The sequence below is a fragment of the Photinus pyralis genome, unplaced genomic scaffold (genome assembly GCF_008802855.1).
Source record: "Photinus pyralis isolate 1611_PpyrPB1 unplaced genomic scaffold, Ppyr1.3 Ppyr1.4_LG4, whole genome shotgun sequence".
Taxonomy (NCBI): domain Eukaryota; kingdom Metazoa; phylum Arthropoda; class Insecta; order Coleoptera; family Lampyridae; genus Photinus; species Photinus pyralis.
In genome coordinates, this window is record NW_022170511.1 from 35601242 (window position 1) to 35622400 (window position 21159).

The 21159-nt window shown below is 36.2% G+C and overlaps 3 protein-coding genes across 16 annotated transcripts in view; all 3 read right to left on the reverse strand.

The window, feature by feature from the left end:
* Window positions 1-419: 419 nt before the first annotated feature.
* On the reverse strand, window positions 420-7035 carry LOC116169571. Of its 3 annotated transcripts, none has more exons than XM_031485693.1 (17): window positions 6907-7035; window positions 6775-6857; window positions 6305-6479; window positions 6031-6255; window positions 5821-5976; window positions 3579-3716; window positions 3433-3533; window positions 3155-3389; window positions 2982-3105; window positions 2583-2933; window positions 2415-2526; window positions 2089-2365; window positions 1726-2047; window positions 1350-1675; window positions 1204-1304; window positions 805-1148; window positions 420-759 (listed from the first exon to the last, which is right to left on the reverse strand). In XM_031485693.1, the coding sequence occupies exons 1-17, from the start codon at window positions 6955-6957 to the stop codon at window positions 575-577; spliced, it is 3306 nt and encodes a 1101-aa protein (XP_031341553.1). In that variant the 5' UTR covers window positions 6958-7035; the 3' UTR covers window positions 420-574. The 3 variants fall into 3 exon arrangements, with proteins under 3 accessions (XP_031341553.1, XP_031341552.1, XP_031341554.1); XM_031485692.1 differs by having other exon boundaries at window positions 2415-2535; XM_031485694.1 differs by lacking the exons at window positions 6775-6857; window positions 6907-7035 and having other exon boundaries at window positions 2415-2535; window positions 6300-6437.
* Window positions 7036-7057: 22 nt separating this feature from the next.
* LOC116169573 (gustatory and odorant receptor 22-like) lies at window positions 7058-14081 on the reverse strand. 2 transcript variants are annotated; one of them, XM_031485695.1, is made up of 7 exons: window positions 13872-14081; window positions 13511-13823; window positions 12837-13075; window positions 12369-12518; window positions 7385-7594; window positions 7250-7339; window positions 7058-7194 (listed from the first exon to the last, which is right to left on the reverse strand). In XM_031485695.1, exons 1-7 carry the CDS (start codon window positions 14055-14057, stop codon window positions 7123-7125), a joined length of 1260 nt encoding a protein of 419 aa, XP_031341555.1. In that variant the 5' UTR covers window positions 14058-14081; the 3' UTR covers window positions 7058-7122. The 2 variants fall into 2 exon arrangements, with proteins under 2 accessions (XP_031341555.1, XP_031341556.1); XM_031485696.1 differs by lacking the exon at window positions 12369-12518.
* A 120-nt stretch (window positions 14082-14201) lies between these two features.
* Window positions 14202-21159, reverse strand: part of LOC116169584 (protein sprint) — a 189340-nt gene continuing 182382 nt past the window's right edge. For 10 of the 11 annotated variants that reach the window (XM_031485717.1, XM_031485718.1, XM_031485709.1 and 7 more), the window contains 11 exons: window positions 18765-18906; window positions 18539-18716; window positions 18392-18488; window positions 17894-18063; window positions 17741-17845; window positions 17498-17689; window positions 17314-17445; window positions 17130-17262; window positions 16950-17080; window positions 16726-16894; window positions 14202-14619 (listed from right to left, as the gene is read on the reverse strand). In XM_031485717.1, the coding sequence (XP_031341577.1) occupies window positions 14501-14619; window positions 16726-16894; window positions 16950-17080; window positions 17130-17262; window positions 17314-17445; window positions 17498-17689; window positions 17741-17845; window positions 17894-18063; window positions 18392-18488; window positions 18539-18716; window positions 18765-18906 (1568 nt within the window). In that variant the 3' untranslated portion in view covers window positions 14202-14500. Of the gene's footprint in view, window positions 14620-16725; window positions 16908-16949; window positions 17081-17129; window positions 17263-17313; window positions 17446-17497; window positions 17690-17740; window positions 17846-17893; window positions 18064-18391; window positions 18489-18538; window positions 18717-18764; window positions 18907-21159 lie in introns of those variants that run through there. The other variant, XM_031485716.1, reaches the window with a different exon arrangement.

Sequence of the window (21159 nt, forward strand, 5' to 3'; positions counted from 1 at the left end):
CTTGGTCACTTTACTTTATTTAAAAAAAACTTGTTTTTCTTATTAATGGCATTAATGAAAATCGTTAATGAGATACATTTTTCACCTGAGTTTTGAGCTTCTTTTCAAAATGAGCAAGGTCCTAAGATGGAAATGAAAGTGAACTAAATCACGGAATTGACATATTAGCACTTTTTCTACAGTTGAGGTATCTGGGGGAGGACATTACTTCTGACCACGACTGTACATCCAAATATTACTAATGTAATTTTAAATGGCAACAAAACGATTATTTGCACCTAGATTTGCACCCTGTGGATTAAATTAACGACGTGCCAGTCCTTTGTGGGACTAATGTTACTTTTCGCCTAGTATAGGGGTTAAAAAAATGAGGAACCAAAAGTGAGTTTCACCAGATCTTAAAAATAATGTACTGCAAGTGTTGAATATTACTGTAATCATTATTAGGTAAGTATGTAGAAACTCATATCTATGCCCTGATACATTGAACGTTAATTTTAAATTACAGTTAAACAGAGAAAATACAGACGCAACTAAAGTATAGGATCACATCTAGTTTAAAAAGACAACACAATTAGTTTGAAATTGAAAAGTCATCCAAAAGTTCCTCATCTGGCAATTTTTCATATTGTGGAAAATCGGAGTCGTCCTTATAAACTTTGCGAGTTGTTGCAAGTATGCGCTTAATTCCGAACAGCAAAGTGCAGGTTCCCATAACCGATGCGCCAATTACTACGTAGCAAACCGTTTCATATTCAACTGAAAACTAAAAATGTAGGAATGGTGTAAAACAAGGAGGTTTACCTTCAGCTAATTTTTCTGCAATGTCATTGTCGCTTTTATTTTCGGCTAGAGTTGTTGTCGGCTTGGGAATTTCAGTAGTCTCAATGATTTTTTCAGTTATTACAGGTGTTGGCGCTTTTGTGGTAATCTTGGTGGTGGTACTCTCCACGCTAGAGTAAGAAGTTGTGGATGGGCTTTCGGTTATCAATGTAGACTCAGATGAGGCCTTTACAGTTGTTTTTACCGTGCTTTCTATTGGCTGTTGTGTAGTTATTGTGACTTTTGGAGTTACAGCCACTGTTGTAGTAGTGATGGCAGCCGTAATGGCGGTAACAGTACTAGTAGAAATGGCACTATATTCCAACCTGAAAACCAAGCGCATTAGGTTCCTTGCAGCACTCTAACGCGGAGTGTAATTACGAGTAATAGCCCAGATGCCCGCATTGACATTGTATAGTTTTTGATCTTATTTGTAAAGTTTTACATTCGGATTCATCCCACTTGTTTTTCCACAGCGAGCACTAAAAAAGTATCTCATAAAATTTACCCAAAATTATCTGACATACCCTTGGTGCGCTGTGAGATGGGTCATATTTATCCAGAGGCAATTCCAAAACAGCTTCACAAAACATATCCTGAATTTTCACCTGCTCACTGTGCTTCGTCCCGTAAACTTTCACCATATAAACGTAGGACGGCTTGTCAAAGTACTCCTTAAAGATGGCCTTTCCCATACATAAATGATCAGTGAACCCTACATTTTCAACGAAACATTTTCCCAATTTGATTCTTCCGTTAACGTCCCATGAGTTTGTCTCTCTTAGAATGTTGAAGTATCGATTGATGTTATTCTTATTAAGTTTTTCCAATGCCAGTGATACAGTTTTCAAATCTGTGAAGCTCACCAAAATCACTGACTGCAAACTACCAATAAATACGTACCCAAATTTATAGGTTGAGGTTTCTTGTGAACTGTACTGCACAATTGCACCATAAACTTATCGACTTGGTTCACCAAATGCTCCTTCTCTTGTTGCACCGCCTTCTTATCTTTCGAACTGGTGATTATTAACTCGGAGATTACCAAATAACTTTTGACCTCCTCCAAAGTGATTCGGTCAGTTTCCCTCTTGCTTCGAATAACTGGAGGTAAATCACTATTGTGTTGATAATGAGGAGCACGCTCGGCAGTGGCAGCTTGAAGCTTACTCAAGTATTCGACATCTTTCGTCTTAGATAATTTGTTCCTCAAAGTAACCACTGACTGAAACTCAACATATACATTTGTAAAGCAAGCGCACTTACATTGAGTAGTTCATCTGTAGACATGTGATCCAAAATTAAACCGGCATCTCGGATAAAATTATTGCTCGGGGTGATCCAGATTTTATTTCCACTGTCGATTAATTTAAGTAGCTTTTTGGTTTCGGCATTGGCCAATTCAGTTATGAATTTTTCAAAGTTTTTTACTAAAGCTGTGTCCTTCAAACTATTATAGGTTAAAAGAACACCAGTAGCGTAAGCAAAAGCTGTGGAATATTCTTGGCGTTCCATCATTTGCCTTATTTCGAACTGAAAACGACTGGTACAAGATAAGTAGACTAAGTATTTGACTTGCGGTCGTAGCTTACGTTTTATCATCATCGGAATATGTCGGTAAACTTGTCAACACTTTTGGGCCTTTGATTTGACTGCACATGGCGTAAGTGTTGCAACATTCCAGAACTGTATTTACACCTTTATCTGTAGAACCTAGTATAGTAGTTGCATAACTACGTCAAATAAGTAAAAGTGCATACCTACGTATGGCAGCACGCTATTCCAGCTTTTTTCATCAAGCACATTGGACAGAAATATGTCACGGTTGTTCACGATGTACCCAAACTTATACAAATATGGCGCCCCTTTGACACTGCCAAAATCGTCGTTGGAATGATAGTGAAAGGTGGTGGTGAGTGCAACTCCTGCATTGGGGGTGACTGATAGATCATTTATGGTTGGAATGGGGCTTGTAACCACACAAATAAGGGCGGTGACGACAACGTGCTTAAGAACTTGCTCGGTACGGCTGTCGTCATTATCAGGAAGGGGACACGTAACATTCAGTCTAAACATATAACTGGTATCACTTCCCAACCCCATCCAAGAGTCTAAAATTTGGCAAAAGTCATTCAGCTGACTGTACTGCTGGGTTGTACCTTTAGGTTTGGACAACACCAAGTTATAATCTTTGTCGACTGTGTCATTGGAGTATTCATCAAGTTCGTTCAAAAATTCGTTACTTTTTACAGTTACTTTAGTTAGAAGATGCACATTTCCAGGCTGAATGCGCAGATTTCTAGAAAGTCAACTTAAACAGTATGCAACTTACCGCTTTCGTCAAATCCACGAAGCTGTATCCCGTTAAATTTAAGCACATCCATTGCAAAGTACAACCTGCCACCATACCAGTCACATACACCGGTACGGTAATCTCTTTGGATGGATCAACAGGTGTGGCGAAATCGTCAACCTCAATACTTACATATCCATCACGTATTACAGTGATTTCTACAGAATCTGACACTTTCGCGTCATTCTTTTCGGCTGTAATTTGGATTGTGTATCTGTAAGCTTGATTTTAAACACATGCATACGATCGGATCCTACCTTCCAACTTTCGAAAATTTGAGGTTTTCAAGAAAAGTTGAGTTTTCCGTTTTGACATTGGGACACTTTTCATCTTTTTCTGTACGGCACGTCCATTGGAGCTAAAGTAATGGAATAGAGTTGCCAAGTTCATGTGAAAGGTTTACCTTAACACTCCCATTGAGATTGTCAACGTCTTCAAAGTATGCGTTGAGCTTAAATGGTCTGTTGACGCCGACTTGTAACTTCTTTAAAGGAATGTTAAGGGATATTCCTCTGCTCAGTATTACCAAATCGTGTGTTGACTGTAAGAATAGGTATTAGTGAAATTTAGATACCTAAATTAAATAAATTTATAAATTATATCTTGGAACTTCTACTTTATGCAGGTTTTCAAATAATAGCAGCTTTGGTTCGATTTTTTTTTGCTGCTTTTTTTTTTAAATCAAGTTAGCACCCCCACTTTTTCCGATTGAAAGACTAATTTGTACCCGCTTGGTTCCGTCGGAAAACTAACTTCCTAAGGTAATAATTTAAAGACCGCTTGGCATAAATTCAAAATATACGCTATATAACACAAGAAGATTCAAGCCCTTAGAAAAATTCTCCGCAATCTTGCATTTTCCCTTTGTAGATAACTTCCTTCGACATTCCATATTCGAGATATTCACACTAAGTACCTTCCGTTCTGCAGATAAAGGCACTGAATGTTTTAACATCACTAGTAGATGCGTCTCGGCCAGGCGTCCCACTTGCCCTTTATGAGTACGCTCTTCTGACAGTTATCGAGATATTTCCTCTTAAACATTTGACACCACTAATAGGGATATTTCTTCCAAACGTACCAATCGCTCTTTGTCTACAAGAACACCCTCTTCCGACACTTCGCTCTAGAGATAGTAGAACCAACCACGTTACGGTCTAGGAGGAGGACTGTAGTTGGTAGAAACTAATTCCTTTAGTTGACATGAAAAATAAAATAAATTTCTAACCCCCACCCCCTCTCCTCGTCACCCACTTATCTTAAAAAGTAGCGGATGAAAGTTATAGTTCCTTTCGATGAGACGTTTGATTAAAAAACCATGCACGTGTGTTTACACGTTACAATTTCCTCGTGGGTACTAACAATACATTTATAACAGTCTTAAAATGGAGCAGTAATATTTATATTATAGTTAAGTTTTAGTAATTATCACTCACAATTTATAACATACCACAAGAGGGAGCTTATTACTTTACTTCGAATCCATGTTAGAACTGACTCGAAACACAATTCGATTTGCTTATATAGCAAACGCCGGTCGAAAGTTCTCCCGAACGCTCCCGAATATTCCAGAATTTTCTCGAACAAACACATAATATTTCCCGGAAAAAATGCGCCACATCCGCTATTGTTTTGTATGGCCGATGACTAATCTTTTATGGTGCTATAATATCTATCGGGATTTCTAGAATATTCCCTACAATAGACATAAACAAAGATAATAAACATGATAAAAACAACATTTAACATTAAACACATTAAATCTCTTCAAGATTATACGCTCATTTTTTTATTGGAAGTTTTTACTTTTTTCTTGAACCGGATTTTTATGAGATATATAAAACAGTCCATGATGTCCTACGGCGTAATGAAAGGGCACAATGGACTGTCATCCTCAGACGTTCTGTCAAATCTATTGATAGAGTTATAATTATTAAAAAAGATACTACTTGATTCGTATGAATGTTGTTATGTTATGTTGTGCAAACAATAATCATTAGTCATTACATTTGTCTATTATGGAAACACATTATTTGGAATGATCAGAAATAAAGCTGTTTATGTACCTCAGGCATTACTCGACATTTAATACTCGGGCGACTTACAAACCCTCGGCCAATCAGCCGCCGTCGCCATAAATATCGCCTTAATGCCCTTAATGCTTAAATGACTATAATGGCAGACGTTTATAATAAACTTTAGTTTGTTGTGTTGTCAAAATTGAAAAAATGACGTAAAAATAAAACGGCTTGCCAACAGACGTATGATATACGTTTACACGCAAGTTCTAACCTATGAAAAGAAAAAATTTTGGTGACGTTTAAAAATCATCGCATAAAATTTGTTGTTATCTCTCGGTCTAATAGTTACTAATAACCTATGTATAGGTATAGGTGTATAGGTAACTCATATACAGTTATAATTTTTAGTTTATGTACTCGATTTTCCGTCGTCTGTCTGTCTAATAAAATTTCAATCGGAAAAAATGGGGGTGCTAACTTGATTTCTAGTTATATATAAATTATAGGCATATTTTTACTAGATTTGAGCAAAGTGGTGATGCCAAATTTTATCGACCTAACAATTTAAGTGGGTGCCTAATCATAACATGTCTGATTTAAACCAAGATGAATCGCAATTATTACCGTTGCCAGAGGTTCCCCTTTTGTATCCACAACACTACACTTAATTATGTACTGCTGATCCGTCAATAGTAGATTCGATCTAAAACTCAGCATTGATCCCTTTGTGTGATCAATTTTCACCAATTTTTCGGACTGATCCTGTATTTCCCACTGAAACTGAGACAAACGGTGTTAAATATATGAAATGTAAGGTGACGACTAACGACTTACGTGATAAGGGCTGTCCAAATCGACAACCACAGCGTTTATTGTATACATCATGTCTGGATATGTGATGTTTGGTCCGAGCAGCCTCAGAAAACTGTGAAACTTATCCTTTGGAGGTGTAGCAGTATCAGCCCCAGTATCGCACTCCAAGACGTACTCTTTGGATTCCACAATAGTATTATTCGATATTGTAGTCACATTCAACTTGTACCGAACGGATCCTAGCAACTAACCATATTTACAGTAGTTGGGATAGTTTATTAGAGTGTTACCTTACTATTGTGTTATTAACTTTAATTTCAGTAGGTTTGCTTGCGTAGTTTAAGGCTTTGTAGAGGTCTTGTACGCTTCTCCAAGCCATCAGTGTACATCGCTGACTAGTACAGTTATTGGTAATGTTGAAATTAACCATCCACTCAAACTTTAAAACTCCAACATCTTTTCCGGTAACACTGTTTCGTGAAAGTACAGTTAGACAAGTTCCAGAACTTAATAACAGGCTTTACTATAGATCCTTACGTTTGGTCATAGTAACGTGTAGGTACTTTATCACTAAACACTAAAATACCAGAGGAAACTCGAGATGGGAAGTCAGCGTACAGGACTGAGGAAATCTCAGAAGATGTTATTATAGAAGAAGTCCCTTGGGGACTCCCATTGTTTAACATCAAAACCAAGTGTTTAGGAAATTATGCGAAGCAAAACGACTATACTTAAAAGAAAGGGAAATGTCTGAATTGCAATTACCTTATTGTCGTAGTTCCATTTTCCACTTTGCCCTTACTACACTTCAGTTTAGGGATTTCTATAGCGTAGGTAAAACTCAACACCTGTTTGAGTAAATTTACGTAGTTTATTACAATTTGCAAAATACATTACCTGAGGCAAGTGAATTAAAAGAATAAAAACAAATATCAAATTCTTCAACATAATTTACCACTACCTACTCTAATAAACCTACAAACACTATATCGAAGTGACCTACTGATATTGACCTATATGCTGTTTTCTACTATAGGTAATTGTACGTGTTGCTATATCAACTGCAGTTCAATACTAGGTACAACTGGAAAAATCGAAACGACGTGTTCAGCTTTAAGAGGAACGCACGAGGCTGATTTTAAATTGCAGTAAAACTATGAGGTACATCATCATTGTGGCAAGCATCTGAAAGGGAAAATAATCATAAAAATCAAAGGGTGTTAATTGGTTGTGGTTATACCGATGATATTAGCTCACGGTTTACAGTGGTATATCCCTTTAAAGACACCTTAGGGGAGTTAACGCGTATAGCGACTAAGAACAGTTCAATCTACAATGTCAATGTCATTTACAATTGACTCAAAAATAATACCACCTCATTCGCCGTGTGAACGTCAACCGTGTCCATCTTAACGCTCATCAATCGATGCTGGACCCGATTTGAGATGTTGATGGACGCCCGATGTGAACAATCGCAAAAGACAAATAGAAGCGTCGTGCAATACGCAGCATCCACCAGTAAACCAACTTCTCTAAATGTAAGCCTAAAGCCGTGATCCACAATTTCGGAAGTGTAACCATAAATCTACGGGAAATTGTTGTTATTATCATAAAAAACTTGCTACACGCCAATTACTGTTAGTGTATCAACATTATATCGATTCAACAGTGTGCGAAAATTACCATCATTAAGTACTTATCTCGCAATTCTAACGTATTGAGAGTGTTATAAATAATCTTAGGAAGGTTACTCCAACAAAAATATGTGGAAATATATATTTAGCAATATAACTTTACCCTCCCATTGAGACTCAATGTATTAATATGATACATAATTGAAATTGTTCTTCCCCATTGAGTCTCTTAGTAATATCGTTTTTATGTGCCATCTCCTCTCAGAAGGTTGGAAACCAATTAAGTCTCAGTAGTCTAGAACTGCGAAAGCTCGGTGACTTGGCTTACTAGCTTCTCTGCTTACTTTATTATTCGAAATTTGGTCTCTAAAATCTAAAATCATCTGTTTCAAAAATGAATACCTACGCGGCTTAAATCTGTAGTAGAAGCAATAACAATCTCTTATTTCTCCTTAAAAAAATTGGGATGGTATTACATGCAAAGAATACTAGAAAATCGCTTAAATTATACGACGGTAAGTGACAAAGCAACGAGTGGTCTGAAGCAGCGTCTAACTGAAGTGAAAGGCAGAAAAAAAACTGAGAATCCGACGGGCTCAACAAGAACTAGCTTAATTTAATATCAAAACCGTTTGTATACCTTTTTTTATATTTTTAGCCAAATAGCACTTCAAATAAACGAAATCTGATTGTTGAAGGAACTGCAGTGTGGAGTACCGCAAGGTTCTATTTTAGGTCCCATATTCTTTTCAATTTACACTGCAAACATCATTAAAAAGCTAAAATTTTGCAAATATCATTTGTATGCCGACGATACTCAGTTGTATTACAGTTTTGATAAATCCGATATCGCCAAGGCTAATAAAGAAATTAATGAAGATTTAAATAATTTCATTTCTTATGCAGCTCAGCATTCATTAAATATAAACTTAAGTAAATGTAAATTGATGTTATTTGGCGCTCAATATAATGTTGTTGCCCGTGAGGAAATGTGTGCGCTTTTGGATATAAGGATTGATGGAGAAAGACTGGAGTTGGTAGACGAAGCCCGAAATCTCGGTCTGACTATTGACGTTAAATTTAATTACAACACTCATATTAAAAAATGTACTCAACGAGCTTTTGCTAGTCTTCGGTACATATATGGAATTAGATCCTTATTATCAATTTCATCAAAAATTTTGCTCTGTAGGTCACTTGTATTATCTCACTTTACGTATTGCAGTGCTGTATATGGTCCTCGACTCTCGTACTCGCATAAGAGAAGGTTGTAGGTAATTCAGAATTCTTGCTTAAGATTGATTTATGGCATACGTAAATTTCAAAGCGTTTCGCATAAATTAAAATCAATATCCTGGCTTGATATGGAAAAAAACCGACTCCTTCACGCGGCGATTTTGTATCACAAAATAATATTTTTTAAAACACCACCGTATCTTTATAATAAAATCACCTTTCGAACTGACGTTCATAATGTAAATATCAGACGAAAGGATCTCATTACTATCCCTTCTCATAGTTCAGAGATGTTCAAAAAATCTTTTTCATATAGCATTACCACTGTCTACAATGCCATTCCATCGAATATTAAAAAGCTTACAGTGTCCAGGTTTAAATCAGCACTACGTCACATTCTTTTGAACGAGTAAAGTGTCCCATTCTCAAGTTACTTATTAATTAACTTTTTTTTTTTCACAGTATTGTCTTTTTGTGTGTGTGTGATCTCTCTTTGTCACCCGTCCATCGAAATTGTAAACATTTAAATTGAAGTTATGTTATGGGTTAAGTGGAAGAACACCTGGTGGCGATGTTGCCAGGTGAACTTCGCCCTTTAGATCGTCATCTAATAAAGACCTTATTATTATTATTATTATTATTATTATTACTCTGAATACTAAACAGTGTTAAACAATACTATTTGCATGAAAATATATTTATTAAGTTTAAATTAAACGTATTAATTTACTGTTTATTTCAAGGACTTTTTGTAATTTTCAAATCTACTTGCCTGAAAATTGTTCAAATATTCTGATTGTTAGATATCATCCATTACAAATAATCTTCAAACGTTCTCCTTGGATTAACGGAACATCCCTTTAAAATAATTTTGTAACGAAGCACCCATTTTCCGCTGTAATATGTACCAGCTTTAATGACCGCACGGTATCCAGACGTGATATAAACACGGGGCACTTTCCGAACCGTATTTCTTTTCTAGGAGTAAATAAAAGGTAAAACAATTGTTTTCGAATTGCTCCCGTAGAGATATTTTAATTATTTATTCTTACATCTTCCGAGAGGTCTCGCTCTTTGACAGTTGAGAGAAAATTGATAGTCTCTGATTAGATTGGGTCTAGCGGCATTAGAATCGCCCATAATCAAGATAGATTTTGGCATATGTGCCAGATTTTTAGGACGCCCGTGAGCCTGGAAATTAATTAAAACAGTTTTTAATTGTCGGACGTTATTACCCGAGTACGCCGTTCGGCTGAGACACATTTTTTGAGAATTCTGTATAAGGGGGAGCTTTTCCATTTCACCGTATAGTTGAATTCAAAGGTAAGCCCTTGATATTTTTATTTCTATAAGTATAAAATGTGCGGTTGTGTTCCGCTTTTCCTGCATTTTGTTTTAGATTTTCGCCAGTGACGACAGCTATTTGCCCGCATGTCCCTGCAGTTTTCCGTTTCTCCGTCTGAGTACCCGTGGGTTCGGAATTTTCGTTCCGAAACCTCCTTTCTTGAGCAGGAGAAAGGGTTGAAACATCCCGGTGGCGCTTGAGATTTCCCTACCGTTCGGTCGACCATCACAACTAGGTTTCCGCCGTTGCAATTTAAGTCAAATAGTGTTATTTATTTTCTTTTTCTGTTAAATTAAATTTTATTTTAATACCCCTAATCGTACAGTTTAATTTCAAGCCCTTTGTGCGCGGACTACGGACGTTCGTTGCTTCCTTAGGGAAACGCAGTGGGGACAAGCGAGACCATTTTAGAGATATTTAGACTGGAGTCGTTCAAGTATTCTGATTGATAATAAATTTACAGGGAGATAGGTATCATCTATTATCCATAATTGATGGCTCCAATTTATTTCTCAATTTTCAAGAATATATTCTGTTACTATCCGAAATGTGTTCCTTCTACCGCTGCACAAAAACCCAATTGCAAAAAATTGACACTAAATTGGTGACATAGTAGGTAGCTAAAAGTAACTATCATGCTTCAATGTTGTTTTCTTGGAACTGAACTTAAAATTGACACATGTAAATCTATTTCCACAACGTTAAATTTGAAGCACTTGAGTAAGTCCTTAGGTATGTCCGATTGCTATCAATATGTGTAATTTAAAGTAGTTAGGGCGCGTTCGGCTGTCAAGTGATGTACTCGGCCTACCTATTACTTACGGTAAACGTCCCCAAAAAAATGTTGTTATGAAGGAAACATAATTAGAAATACGGTATGAGTGGTATTTTGTACATCAGCACAATGCAAACGTCTTACATGATTTTTAAAAAGGTATATACAGTAGTCAACTTGACTAGTCTCTCTACTTTTCGACCCTGTTTCAAACCTTTGCACACTAAATGTTGACGACACACCGCGACTAAATATTCACAGTGTAAACGGTAAATCCTAAACGAATATATTTATTTTTAATCAAAACGTATGCGAGACGTATGTAAAAGCCGGGAAACTAAATAATTTGGCGTTTTACGTGAAGTCGGTGTAGTGGATTTAGTTTTTCGATGTTGGCGCCAGAGATCCCCAGCCGCTATCTTGATCTCGATCCGATCAATGTGTCAACAAGACGTGTGCAGGCCTTTATAAATATCGCTGGTTTTGGTGTTCTTTCGGAAAGACACCATGCCTTTTGTGAAGAAAAGTGCTCAGCAGAAGAAGGAAAAGATTGTCCTAGCTCAGCTATATACTAGACCTAGTGGAAAAGTCATCAGATTTAAATGCGTGCTGCATAGCGTGCCGCCGCGTCCGAGCAGACGCCGCTCCGGCGGTAAATATCTTCCTTATTTCATCATGAACATGTACTTTTCCGTGCATATTTAGATTCGTCACAAAATTTCGCTTCTAATGAGACCCATCTCATTTAAGTCTTGATACAAAAACCTTCGCTAGCTCAGAAAAACTGAGTCTGTCCATAAGACTGTCAAATATCTCAGAAACGGAACATAGGAACACTTTTTTCTTTTGACCATTAGAAAGTGCGTCTCTCAGAGAATAAGTGACCAAATTTTCACCAACTTCTTGTTACTTTTACCTAGGCGCTCTAACTACTTTAAGATTTCGATTATTTTTATAACCAACATACAATTTTCTAAGTCTATTGAAAAAGTACAGAAATGCATGTATATCCCGAGGATCGTTCGGTATTCAGTTGCCTTTTTATTATATTATTATGGTGCAAGAGACATTAGAGACATTATTGAGAAAAAAGCCGTTGCCTAATACCTATAGAAACCGCGGATAACATGTAGGTCTATTTCGCTTAATATTTGACACGGCACATTTCCAAACAACCAATTTGAAACTCAATAACTAGTATAATACATACAAAAATCATCAAAATTTAATATCCGACAAGTCTCCCAACTTACAGTGCAATTATGGCGACGATTTGGTCACCTTAAGTTGCGAACTAAATGTGCAATTTTCAATCAAACGTGCCACAATCAAGTAATCAAATCATTATTCAATGCATCTAAAGACTTACAGCAATGGTCATATTTGTCAGCATGAATAGGGAATACGCCGAATATGTTCTTGCATACGCATTGCCTAATTTTTGTACAATATCACTTAATCTTAGCCATAAAAACCGATAACGGCTTATAATGTAAGCGCAGGTATGTTCATCCATATCCTGAAAATAAATACATATTCGTCAAAGAGTTATATATTTTATATTCATATATTTAAAAAGAAATTAGGAAAATGGCGACCGACTACGCTTTTTTCAGTTCCATGTTAGGTACTTCAAACTACTCTAAGATGTAATGTATTAATACAAAGAACGTTAATTAATTAATAGTATAGGTATAAGTTTGATGCAAATTACAATTATTCTCTATAAAGATCAACAAATTTGTTGAAATTAAAATCACTTTACTTTCGAATTTTGTTATATGCTTAAAGTAAAACGAAATAATGACATGAAATGAAGCCACTGTTCGCCCCCTACCTTTTCAAAACTGCTTGCGACACCTCTACTAGCATCGCCAATTGCCCGACAATTTATAAACCATAACGCAGCGTTCATATTTAAGGTTGTTATGATGTGGTAATAGGCAATGGTATGATACAATGTAAAGCCTTCCATCAGCGCGGATAACGTTAATAGAAATACCACCGCTAATATTAAACAACCGCTGCTTGTTATTACAATTAGTATATTTAGATGTGGAAACTCCAGATTTTTTCCTGAAAATAAGTTTCATTAGAGTGCAAAATATAATTAAAGCAACTTGCACGCATTAAAAGAAGATATTGTGTCGAAATCCGGTTTTAGAACCCCACATTTGTAAATTGTTTGATTTATGATCCCTATTTTTCATTGCAAAATAATAGGATTTGTTTCCCAAATATTTTCGGCGGGTATTGAGTGAAGATGTAGTTGACAAACATACTACTACAGGCACATGTTTTTCTCATTTTGGCTGTTTGAGTTTTGATAATTGATTAAAATGAATTTTAATAGGCAAGTGATCTAAAAATTCCCCCATTGGTACGTTGATTGGCTGTGATAACTCAAAGATGCATCTTACGTTATTTTTTCGCCAATGGCTCAATGCCAACTCAAACTCAATTGTATATTTTAAAAGCCATTAAAATCGAAAGTATAGCATAAATATATACCAGCAATTTTATAATAATCCAGCTGAAACGGTCCCCAACTGTTTTTATAATCGGCGACTTCTTTAGCGACACTCCATCCGGTAAACGGTACCCAAAAATGAGGCACCAGATACATTAAAAATATGATCGAATAAATATACTCGTCAAATTTCTTGCTTTTAGTGGTTAAAATGAGCAATCGGTCATATCCAACAAAAAATACAAGAACAGTGGTGACCAGATAAACCCCATAAGCGTAAATCGATGGAACGCTAAACCAGCCAAAAGTAATCCTTCCAATTTCTCCTCTCTGAATTGGCATGGCACCTAATACCTAAAAACGTCAAAATAGAGCACTTTAAAGTTCTTCGTGGTGAGTAACCTGAAATAACTTCAAAAGCAGTTTGTGATCTCTGTAAAATTGGTCGTGATCGTCCAGTGTTTGGCCATCAGACGACTTTAGCAATGATCTTTTGTAAATTTCTTGTGCTCTAGCGCTTCCTCTCGGTTGTTTTCCGATCGTCGGTATATGAAAGTCATCTTTGTAAAATGATGGAAAAGTTTCCATTTAGCACCGACCGCCACAAACACTCACAAGGAAATGTCGTCCATACTTGCGTGCGAGACCAATTAACTACTGGGCATATTAAATGAGGTAATTACTCGTAATGTCAAACACTTATAATTAAAAGTGTAAAGGTATTAAATAACACCAATTTAAGAATATAATTAATCTATCTTAATAATACTCAGTACAATTAGCTAATAAATACAAAATTTGTTAAAAAACATTTCACAAATGGAAATAAAATCTCTGACATGTAGCCTTGCCACATATGTTATATAAAAAACATTAATTTAAAAATGTATAAAATGACAAGATACACTATTAATTAAATAAAATACAGAAATATATCTGTGATATATATAAATTTATAGTGTAGAAAAAATAACATTATATTAGTAAATACGTTTCAACAGCCAAACCGAAGGTGAATGACTAGTACTAGGTTAGTTCGACTGTTGTTTTGGCCAAGCTATTTTCGCTTCTATTCGTTTGTATGCCAACATCACATGCCTTCCGCCGTTCATGAAGTCTTGGGGGCACTCGTTGTCCGCTAACATCGTCTCTGTAAAAAAATATTCAATTAACTTACAAGTGGCGTTAAAAAGGATTCACAAAAAAACCCAGTTAATAAAAGTAGTATACAGAGTTGCAAATTAGTACAAACATTTATTTGTATTAAAAGGAGGCGTACAATTTGATTAGGCGGTCTAATCCTCTGTCGGTTTGCTTTGTTACCCACAGAATGGGGTAGTCACTTTTTATATTATTGCGAATAGCTATCAATTCCCTTTCACCCCCGTAACTTTTCATAGAGAACTGCTATTTCATTTTGTTACAAAAATATCACACTGCGGAAACAAAGCGTTCCCTAATAAGTTATTTGCAATATAAAAATTAGGTAAACCTCTCGCCGGGAAAGATTGCCGGTCACAGAAGACCTGATCCCGGTCTACAATCTGTGTTTTTCTAACGATGTGAGCGACTTCCGGGATAGGATCGTGCCAATGTTGAATGAAAAGACTTTTCGTTCAACATTGGCACGATCCTATTCCGGAAGTTGCTCGCATCTTAAGAACAACATAGATTGTAGATCGACACAAGGTGTGCTGTGACCGGCAATCTTTCCTGGCGACAGTTATACCAAGTTTTTCTTTTTAGATCGGGTACTATCATACTTTTTTAAGTACGTACCACCCTGTTAGGATATCAAATTTTCTTAACCGTTTTTATTACAACTTGTTTATAATTAATAGTGTTGTTAATTTATAATATTCATGGACGTGTATTATTTGTTCTGCTCTTTTATCCCGCGTTACATTTATAACTCCCACTAAAGTCCGGTTGTAGAATGTCAGATTAGTTTAACTGACAGATTTGAGAAACATAATTGGTCAAAAATATTAGCCAATCAAATCCTTTAACTCACAATTTAACTATAAAGTGAAGTTTAAACTGACCCTAACTCTAATACAACTTACTAGACACTTCTGTTTATTAAATCATTACCATACGTCGTCTAGTACAAAAACAATTGCAGGTCGCCCACTGCAAAACTTATGTCGTTTTCTTCGCATGGGCTAGATAGAGATGAAAATACAAATGCATAATTTCTGTACAACTCACAGGGGACCAGTTTTGCAGTGGGAGGCTATCTGAGATGATTGACGACGTAACTGTTTTTATACTAGAAGAGCTATAGTGTTTTATTTTGTTGCATTTAGCACACTAAAAAATAATACCTGAAATAATTTCATTGTTGAATTACTCGTTTACAAATGATGGAATGTATGACGCATAGATGAATTTAGATAACGTTTTAATAATGGTAATACCCAATTATTGATACTTAGGTTTGTTTATATTTAATGGCTTGTGTCTATGAATTAAACCATTTTCAATTACGTATCTTGACTAAAATATCAAATATTTAAACAATTAAAAAATCGGAGCACTACAGAAGTCACGTGATCCAAAAATTCACGATTGCGCGATTCCACGATTCTAAAAATTAAAGAAACAAAAAACAAAAATATTAAAAATTCAAAACAGTACGACTTTTTAAAAAAACTCATACACTTATTCAAAGATTTCAAGTGATCAAAGTACTGTGTAGCCACGATATTTACAAATATCCATTCCCGAATCCGGATTCGAACCAAAGACCTTTAGTACCGCAGTCCAGCTGCAACTGAACTGCTTATTATTAATTAAAATTAATTCACACGGTTAAAATTAGGAGCAGCTTTTTAACATATAAAAGTAGCCGCCATTTTGTTGCAAAATGGTGTAAATTCACATTCATTTAGATTAAGTCACGTGTATTCAAATTAATTGACACTAATTCAAATTATTTCACGTGAATTCAAATTAATTCTCATTAATTCTCGATAATTCTACTTAATTAGCGTTAATTCAAATTGATTCACGTTAATTCGAACTAATTCAGAGGGGGGTGCACAAAAAATTCAAAGTTCGTTTCCCTCTAGCTGCAGAGAACCTATAGGTATAACATTTTGATATCAGGAAAAAAGACCAAGAAACCTAAGTAATGGGTTTTTTAATCTACCCTCTAACTCTGGTCAAACAAACGTTTGGAAAAATTTCAATCTGTTTCTCCATCTCAATAGTTACTAGTCCGTTTTAGAAAGTGAAAAAAAGAATGACTTACCTTCTCCATCCACTAGCCTATACAGAGCATAGTCTTGAGGATTGGTAATTCTAGCCTTATGTGCAATGATTTTACAAACTTCTTTGGTTGTCATGTGAGGTCGAGCAGGCAACGTTTTTGTTAAGATTGATCCGTGTAACTCGTCCGGAACCACCACTTTTAAAACAGGCTAAAAATTAAATCTACCTTTAAATGCTGCAAACATCTTATAGCCCAATATTTACATCAGGTTTTATGTGATTTTTGTTATTTTCTTCACTACTCTCCTTAAAGTTTTTAAGTACATGTACAGCGGACGATAGGGTCGTAAGGTAGTAGCCCCCTTCGCCCGATAACAACGAGGGATGAAGCAAACCTAAAATAAAAAGTTGGATTATGAAAATGTATGGCTGTCGAGTACCTACCCCACATATACTCTGCTTCAATTTCAGCGGCAATGAAATTTGTCTTCACCAGGACCCAAACGAATAATGGCAAGAAATCATCAGCACCTAACGTTAAGGATCGACCAGATCCAGTTAATTGACTTGTTTTCACCTAAAGGTCACAATAAACAACGCTTGATCAAAACGTATTTGAACCACGTACCGAATTAAAAATAGTAGCAATTGCCGCTAGGAGATACTCCAGTTTTTCCAGTGGGGAATCGGCTGCTTGCAATCGTATTAAATAGTGAGAAATTGTTTGAAGAGCACTCTCTGATGGAAGCATGATTTTAGGCTGCAATGATTTAGGTATAAAATCGGATAATAGTAAATACCGTTAGTAGTACTTTGATGGCTAATTCGGAGATCGGTCGAGTGCTTGCATATTGAATGTTATCGGCTAAAAGTCTAATGGCTCCAGTTTTCGTATAGTGATCCAAAAATAGTTTCTGAAGATGGCACTTTAATGGTCGGACAACTAGTCGATGCAGAACACCTTCCAAAATTGCGTCTAAGTTTAAAAATTCGGTGCTCCTCAACTAAAATGGGATCGAATAACAATAATACCTTTGTGAAATTGTGAAACTTACATGATTTCGTTCTCGTTCCACTTCCTTATCGAAACCTTTTTCTCCGTGCTTTACCAGGTAGTTTTTCATTCCTGACATAAACTGCCTCATATTCCGCATGACGACCTGTAAATAGTGCATTTGGTAAACTATATTTGCAAACTATTTACCAACCTGAGGATTAACTTCTTTCGATTCGCAAGTACAAGCTATAAAATTGTCTATGTTTTGAGCAAAAGTTGTACTCTTGTCTTGGGCAAGATCCAAAGCATACTGTCTTATAGCCGTTCCAACCGTCCTACACCCATTTTCCCTGTTTCGTAGCGCTTGCAAGCGAGGAGCAGCTGCAAATTTAAAAACACCCATTATTTGTAACTCCTAAACGAAGAATGAGGAAGATTCGCAACTGACGTACAATGAGAACAAAACCGCAAAAATCTTATAACACTTTGACGCACGCATCGACCAAATTTGATAAGAGTTATCTTGCACAGTCTTAACGTTTGACCAAGCTTCATTTTTGTTGTGGCAGGAAATATCGCAGCAATACTAATGATACGTTAATCAATTTAATTGATGTTTAAAAATGAACTGACATGCACAACTTTGTGGAACGTATTTGTTTAATCCAAAGTTCACGCTGAACCGTATTGTTATACAAGGAGTACTTACAAAGTAATGGATCTAGTCGATCTTTAAAGCTCTTCGATCGATTAATCGACGCAACTCTCGGTTGAGGATTGCAGTTCTCAGATAGGGTATCATCAGTCTAAAAAAAATGGGTTAGACATTATTATCAATGCGATATAATTGAAATACCTCAATTGTTGACATTCCTTGACTAACCTCGGTCCAAGGGTCGGAAAACTCTGTTAGTTCACTAATTTCGGAAGGCGGAGCTCTGGGCACCCTTCGATCGTCCACATTGTCATAAGAAGACATCCTACATAACTCCTCGTCGGGAGTGATATCTGTAGATGTTCGAATGTCGGGGAATCTGGAACGGATTTTGGTTTAACAACGTGTAAAGTAAGACGATGTTTACCTTTGAGCAATCATATCTTGAACGGTTAATTGATCGTCTATATCTGGAGTGTACGGAGAAAGTGGTACGAGTGGAGGAGCGCAAGGCCAATCTGAGTCATAATCAGGGTCGCTCGATTCCATATTTATATCACATTCACTACCTGATGAATACCAAAAAAAGGCACAAAATTAGTATGTAGTAAATTTAACACACGCAGCGTCAAGCATATCTAGACGCATGAACTTTCACAATATAAATGATCTCGAAACTGCACATTTAACATATGTTGGTAACTGTTCGCAATTTTGCATAAAGCAGGTGAATGTAATTTATAGACCAATACTCATTAATAAATTTCTTAGGCTGGATGGTTTACACTTTCGTCTGAAGTAGCGCCGTAAATCAAAGTGACTTGATAAGGAAAATTATTGCACATTGTATGGGGTAAGGTAATTGCATTAATGTCGTATACATACAATGGATAATAGCTATTCCGTGGTACCAGCAATGGAATTACAAGAAAATGATGACTGTTATTTACAAAAGCACATGTAAATGTTGACACTTTTAAAGCTGCCAAAAATAGCAATGCTATCTGAACCAATAATTTATTATTAGCAGATTCCAAGTCTAATGATTATAATATTGAAGATCGAAAACGTAAACACGTGCTTATCGATTTTTTTTCTTGACGAAATGGGAATTAACATTTGAAAATGAGAGAAATGAAGGAACGATAAACTACTTCCGAAAAGTCGCTTAGCGAATTTTTGATTAACAGCAAAACACTCGACTCGCTCTAGCCAAGCGCTTTATTCAAAAGTTCCCCCATGTTTCTGTAATAAAATTCGCTCATAACAAAACTCTTCGTAAGATAAATTCAACACAGAAATACTTTCCTGGGAAGATGCGATCCCGGGTTCGTTCAGGAAACATTGTCCTGGTAGATTCCCCGGACGAATTTTCGTCTCCGCTGGATTAATTTGTTCCCCATGGCCCCTTAAAAAAACTCCGTAGGTAAATTCTCCATCGAAAGCTTCGCCCCTGACATTTTTGTCGTTAACCGGTTCACTGCGATTTTTGTGGCAAAATGTGATTCGTCAGATTCGCCACAAAAAATCTATCATCGGAGACCTTTCCAACCTAGTACCGAAATACTTTCGTTGCAACCGTAAAAAAAATGTCATACAAAAATTGGCTACTATCCTAGATTGATACGGTAAGGTTATCTTACTGGCACCCTGTAGTACCTAATTGCAGTAGAAATACGAGGTCAGGCTATTAAATAACGAGACTGCTTATTCTGTTTGAAAAATTATGATCGAATGCTCCTCTTGAATATACCCCCTTCCCTTGCTACACACCGTTCCATTCGTTTTCTCCCACTGCTGAAAGCAATGCTGGAAATCTTCTTTTGTGAGAGGCGTTTAGAAAGGAGCAGATTTTAAGACTTGATCTTTGGAAACAGGAAAAGGTCGCAGGTTGCTAAATCAGTCAATTATGGCGCGTGTTCGAGCACTGGAGTGCCTCTAGCGGCTAAATAATGCGTCACAGAGAGCGCATTATGGGTAGGTGCGTTGTCCTGGTGCAACATGCACGACTTGTTTTTTCGCAACTCTGGCGGTTGGTCATAAAGCTATGGATTGCAGGGGTAGATGAAGCAAGGAGTGCTACTAGACTAGTGGTCATTATTCTAACAGCGTTTGTTTCATGGCTCATTCAAATCTAGAATTTGTGGAGAAAGGAAATCGCAAAATTATATTTAAGTTATATTCAGAAGAGATAGTGCGGGAAATAAAGATTTTTCACTAGCGATTTTTTCAAATTGAATCGCGTAACTTGAAATTTTGATAGTAGGTAGGGTATAGCCTAATATAATAATATAAGGATCAAACTCTATATCATGCCAAAGGGCGCCTTCACCCTGGGGTTTTATATTGTAATTTTAACACAGGAATAGATAAAAAAATTAAAAGAGGTAGTTTTCACCCCTAACAAATAAAAAATGCCCATTTGAAATGGAGGGCAAGTTGAACTTAATCCCAAATTTTCATGCAAATTGATGCATTTTAAATAAATTGCCATTGCGTATCAGTATTTAACCATCAGTACCTAAAAACCGAGCTAAAACCTAATCCAAAACATGGGCATCGGACATATCAGATCATTCATTAATTGTTTATAACTAGTGATAGCTTATGAGTCTAAATTTTTTAGAATTTTATTATGGTGATTTCTCATGGTTTACGTTCTTCAGGATTGTTTGGTGTACCTACCTAGCAAATATTTCTTATAAACGTGTTCATTCACGTAAAAGCTTGAATATCTATTTGAATGCTATGTCATTTAACACCCCGTATCCTACAAACCATTCCCTCAAATTTGAAAAATAAACCATAGGCGTGTAGAAAAT

Excerpts from the sequence above, each read along its gene's own strand:
- LOC116169573 (XM_031485695.1), bottom strand. The coding sequence starts at position 14,057 with ATGGAAACTTTTCCATCATTTTACAAAGATGACTTTCATATACCGACG. Across the intron at positions 7,595-12,368 it reads TGACAAATATGACCATTGCT|ATTTATGGTTACACTTCCGA; the intron begins GTAAGTCTTTAG and ends AATTTCCCGTAG. Across the intron at positions 7,195-7,249 it reads ACCGTGAGCTAATATCATCG|ATGCTTGCCACAATGATGAT; the intron begins GTATAACCACAA and ends TTTCCCTTTCAG.
- LOC116169571 (XM_031485692.1), bottom strand. The coding sequence starts at position 6,957 with ATGTTGAAGAATTTGATATTTGTTTTTATTCTTTTAATTCACTTGCCT. Across the intron at positions 6,480-6,774 it reads AATGGAACTACGACAATAAG|TGTTACCGGAAAAGATGTTG; the intron begins GTAATTGCAATT and ends TTCACGAAACAG. Across the intron at positions 3,390-3,432 it reads AAATTTTCGAAAGTTGGAAG|ATACACAATCCAAATTACAG; the intron begins GTAGGATCCGAT and ends TCAAGCTTACAG.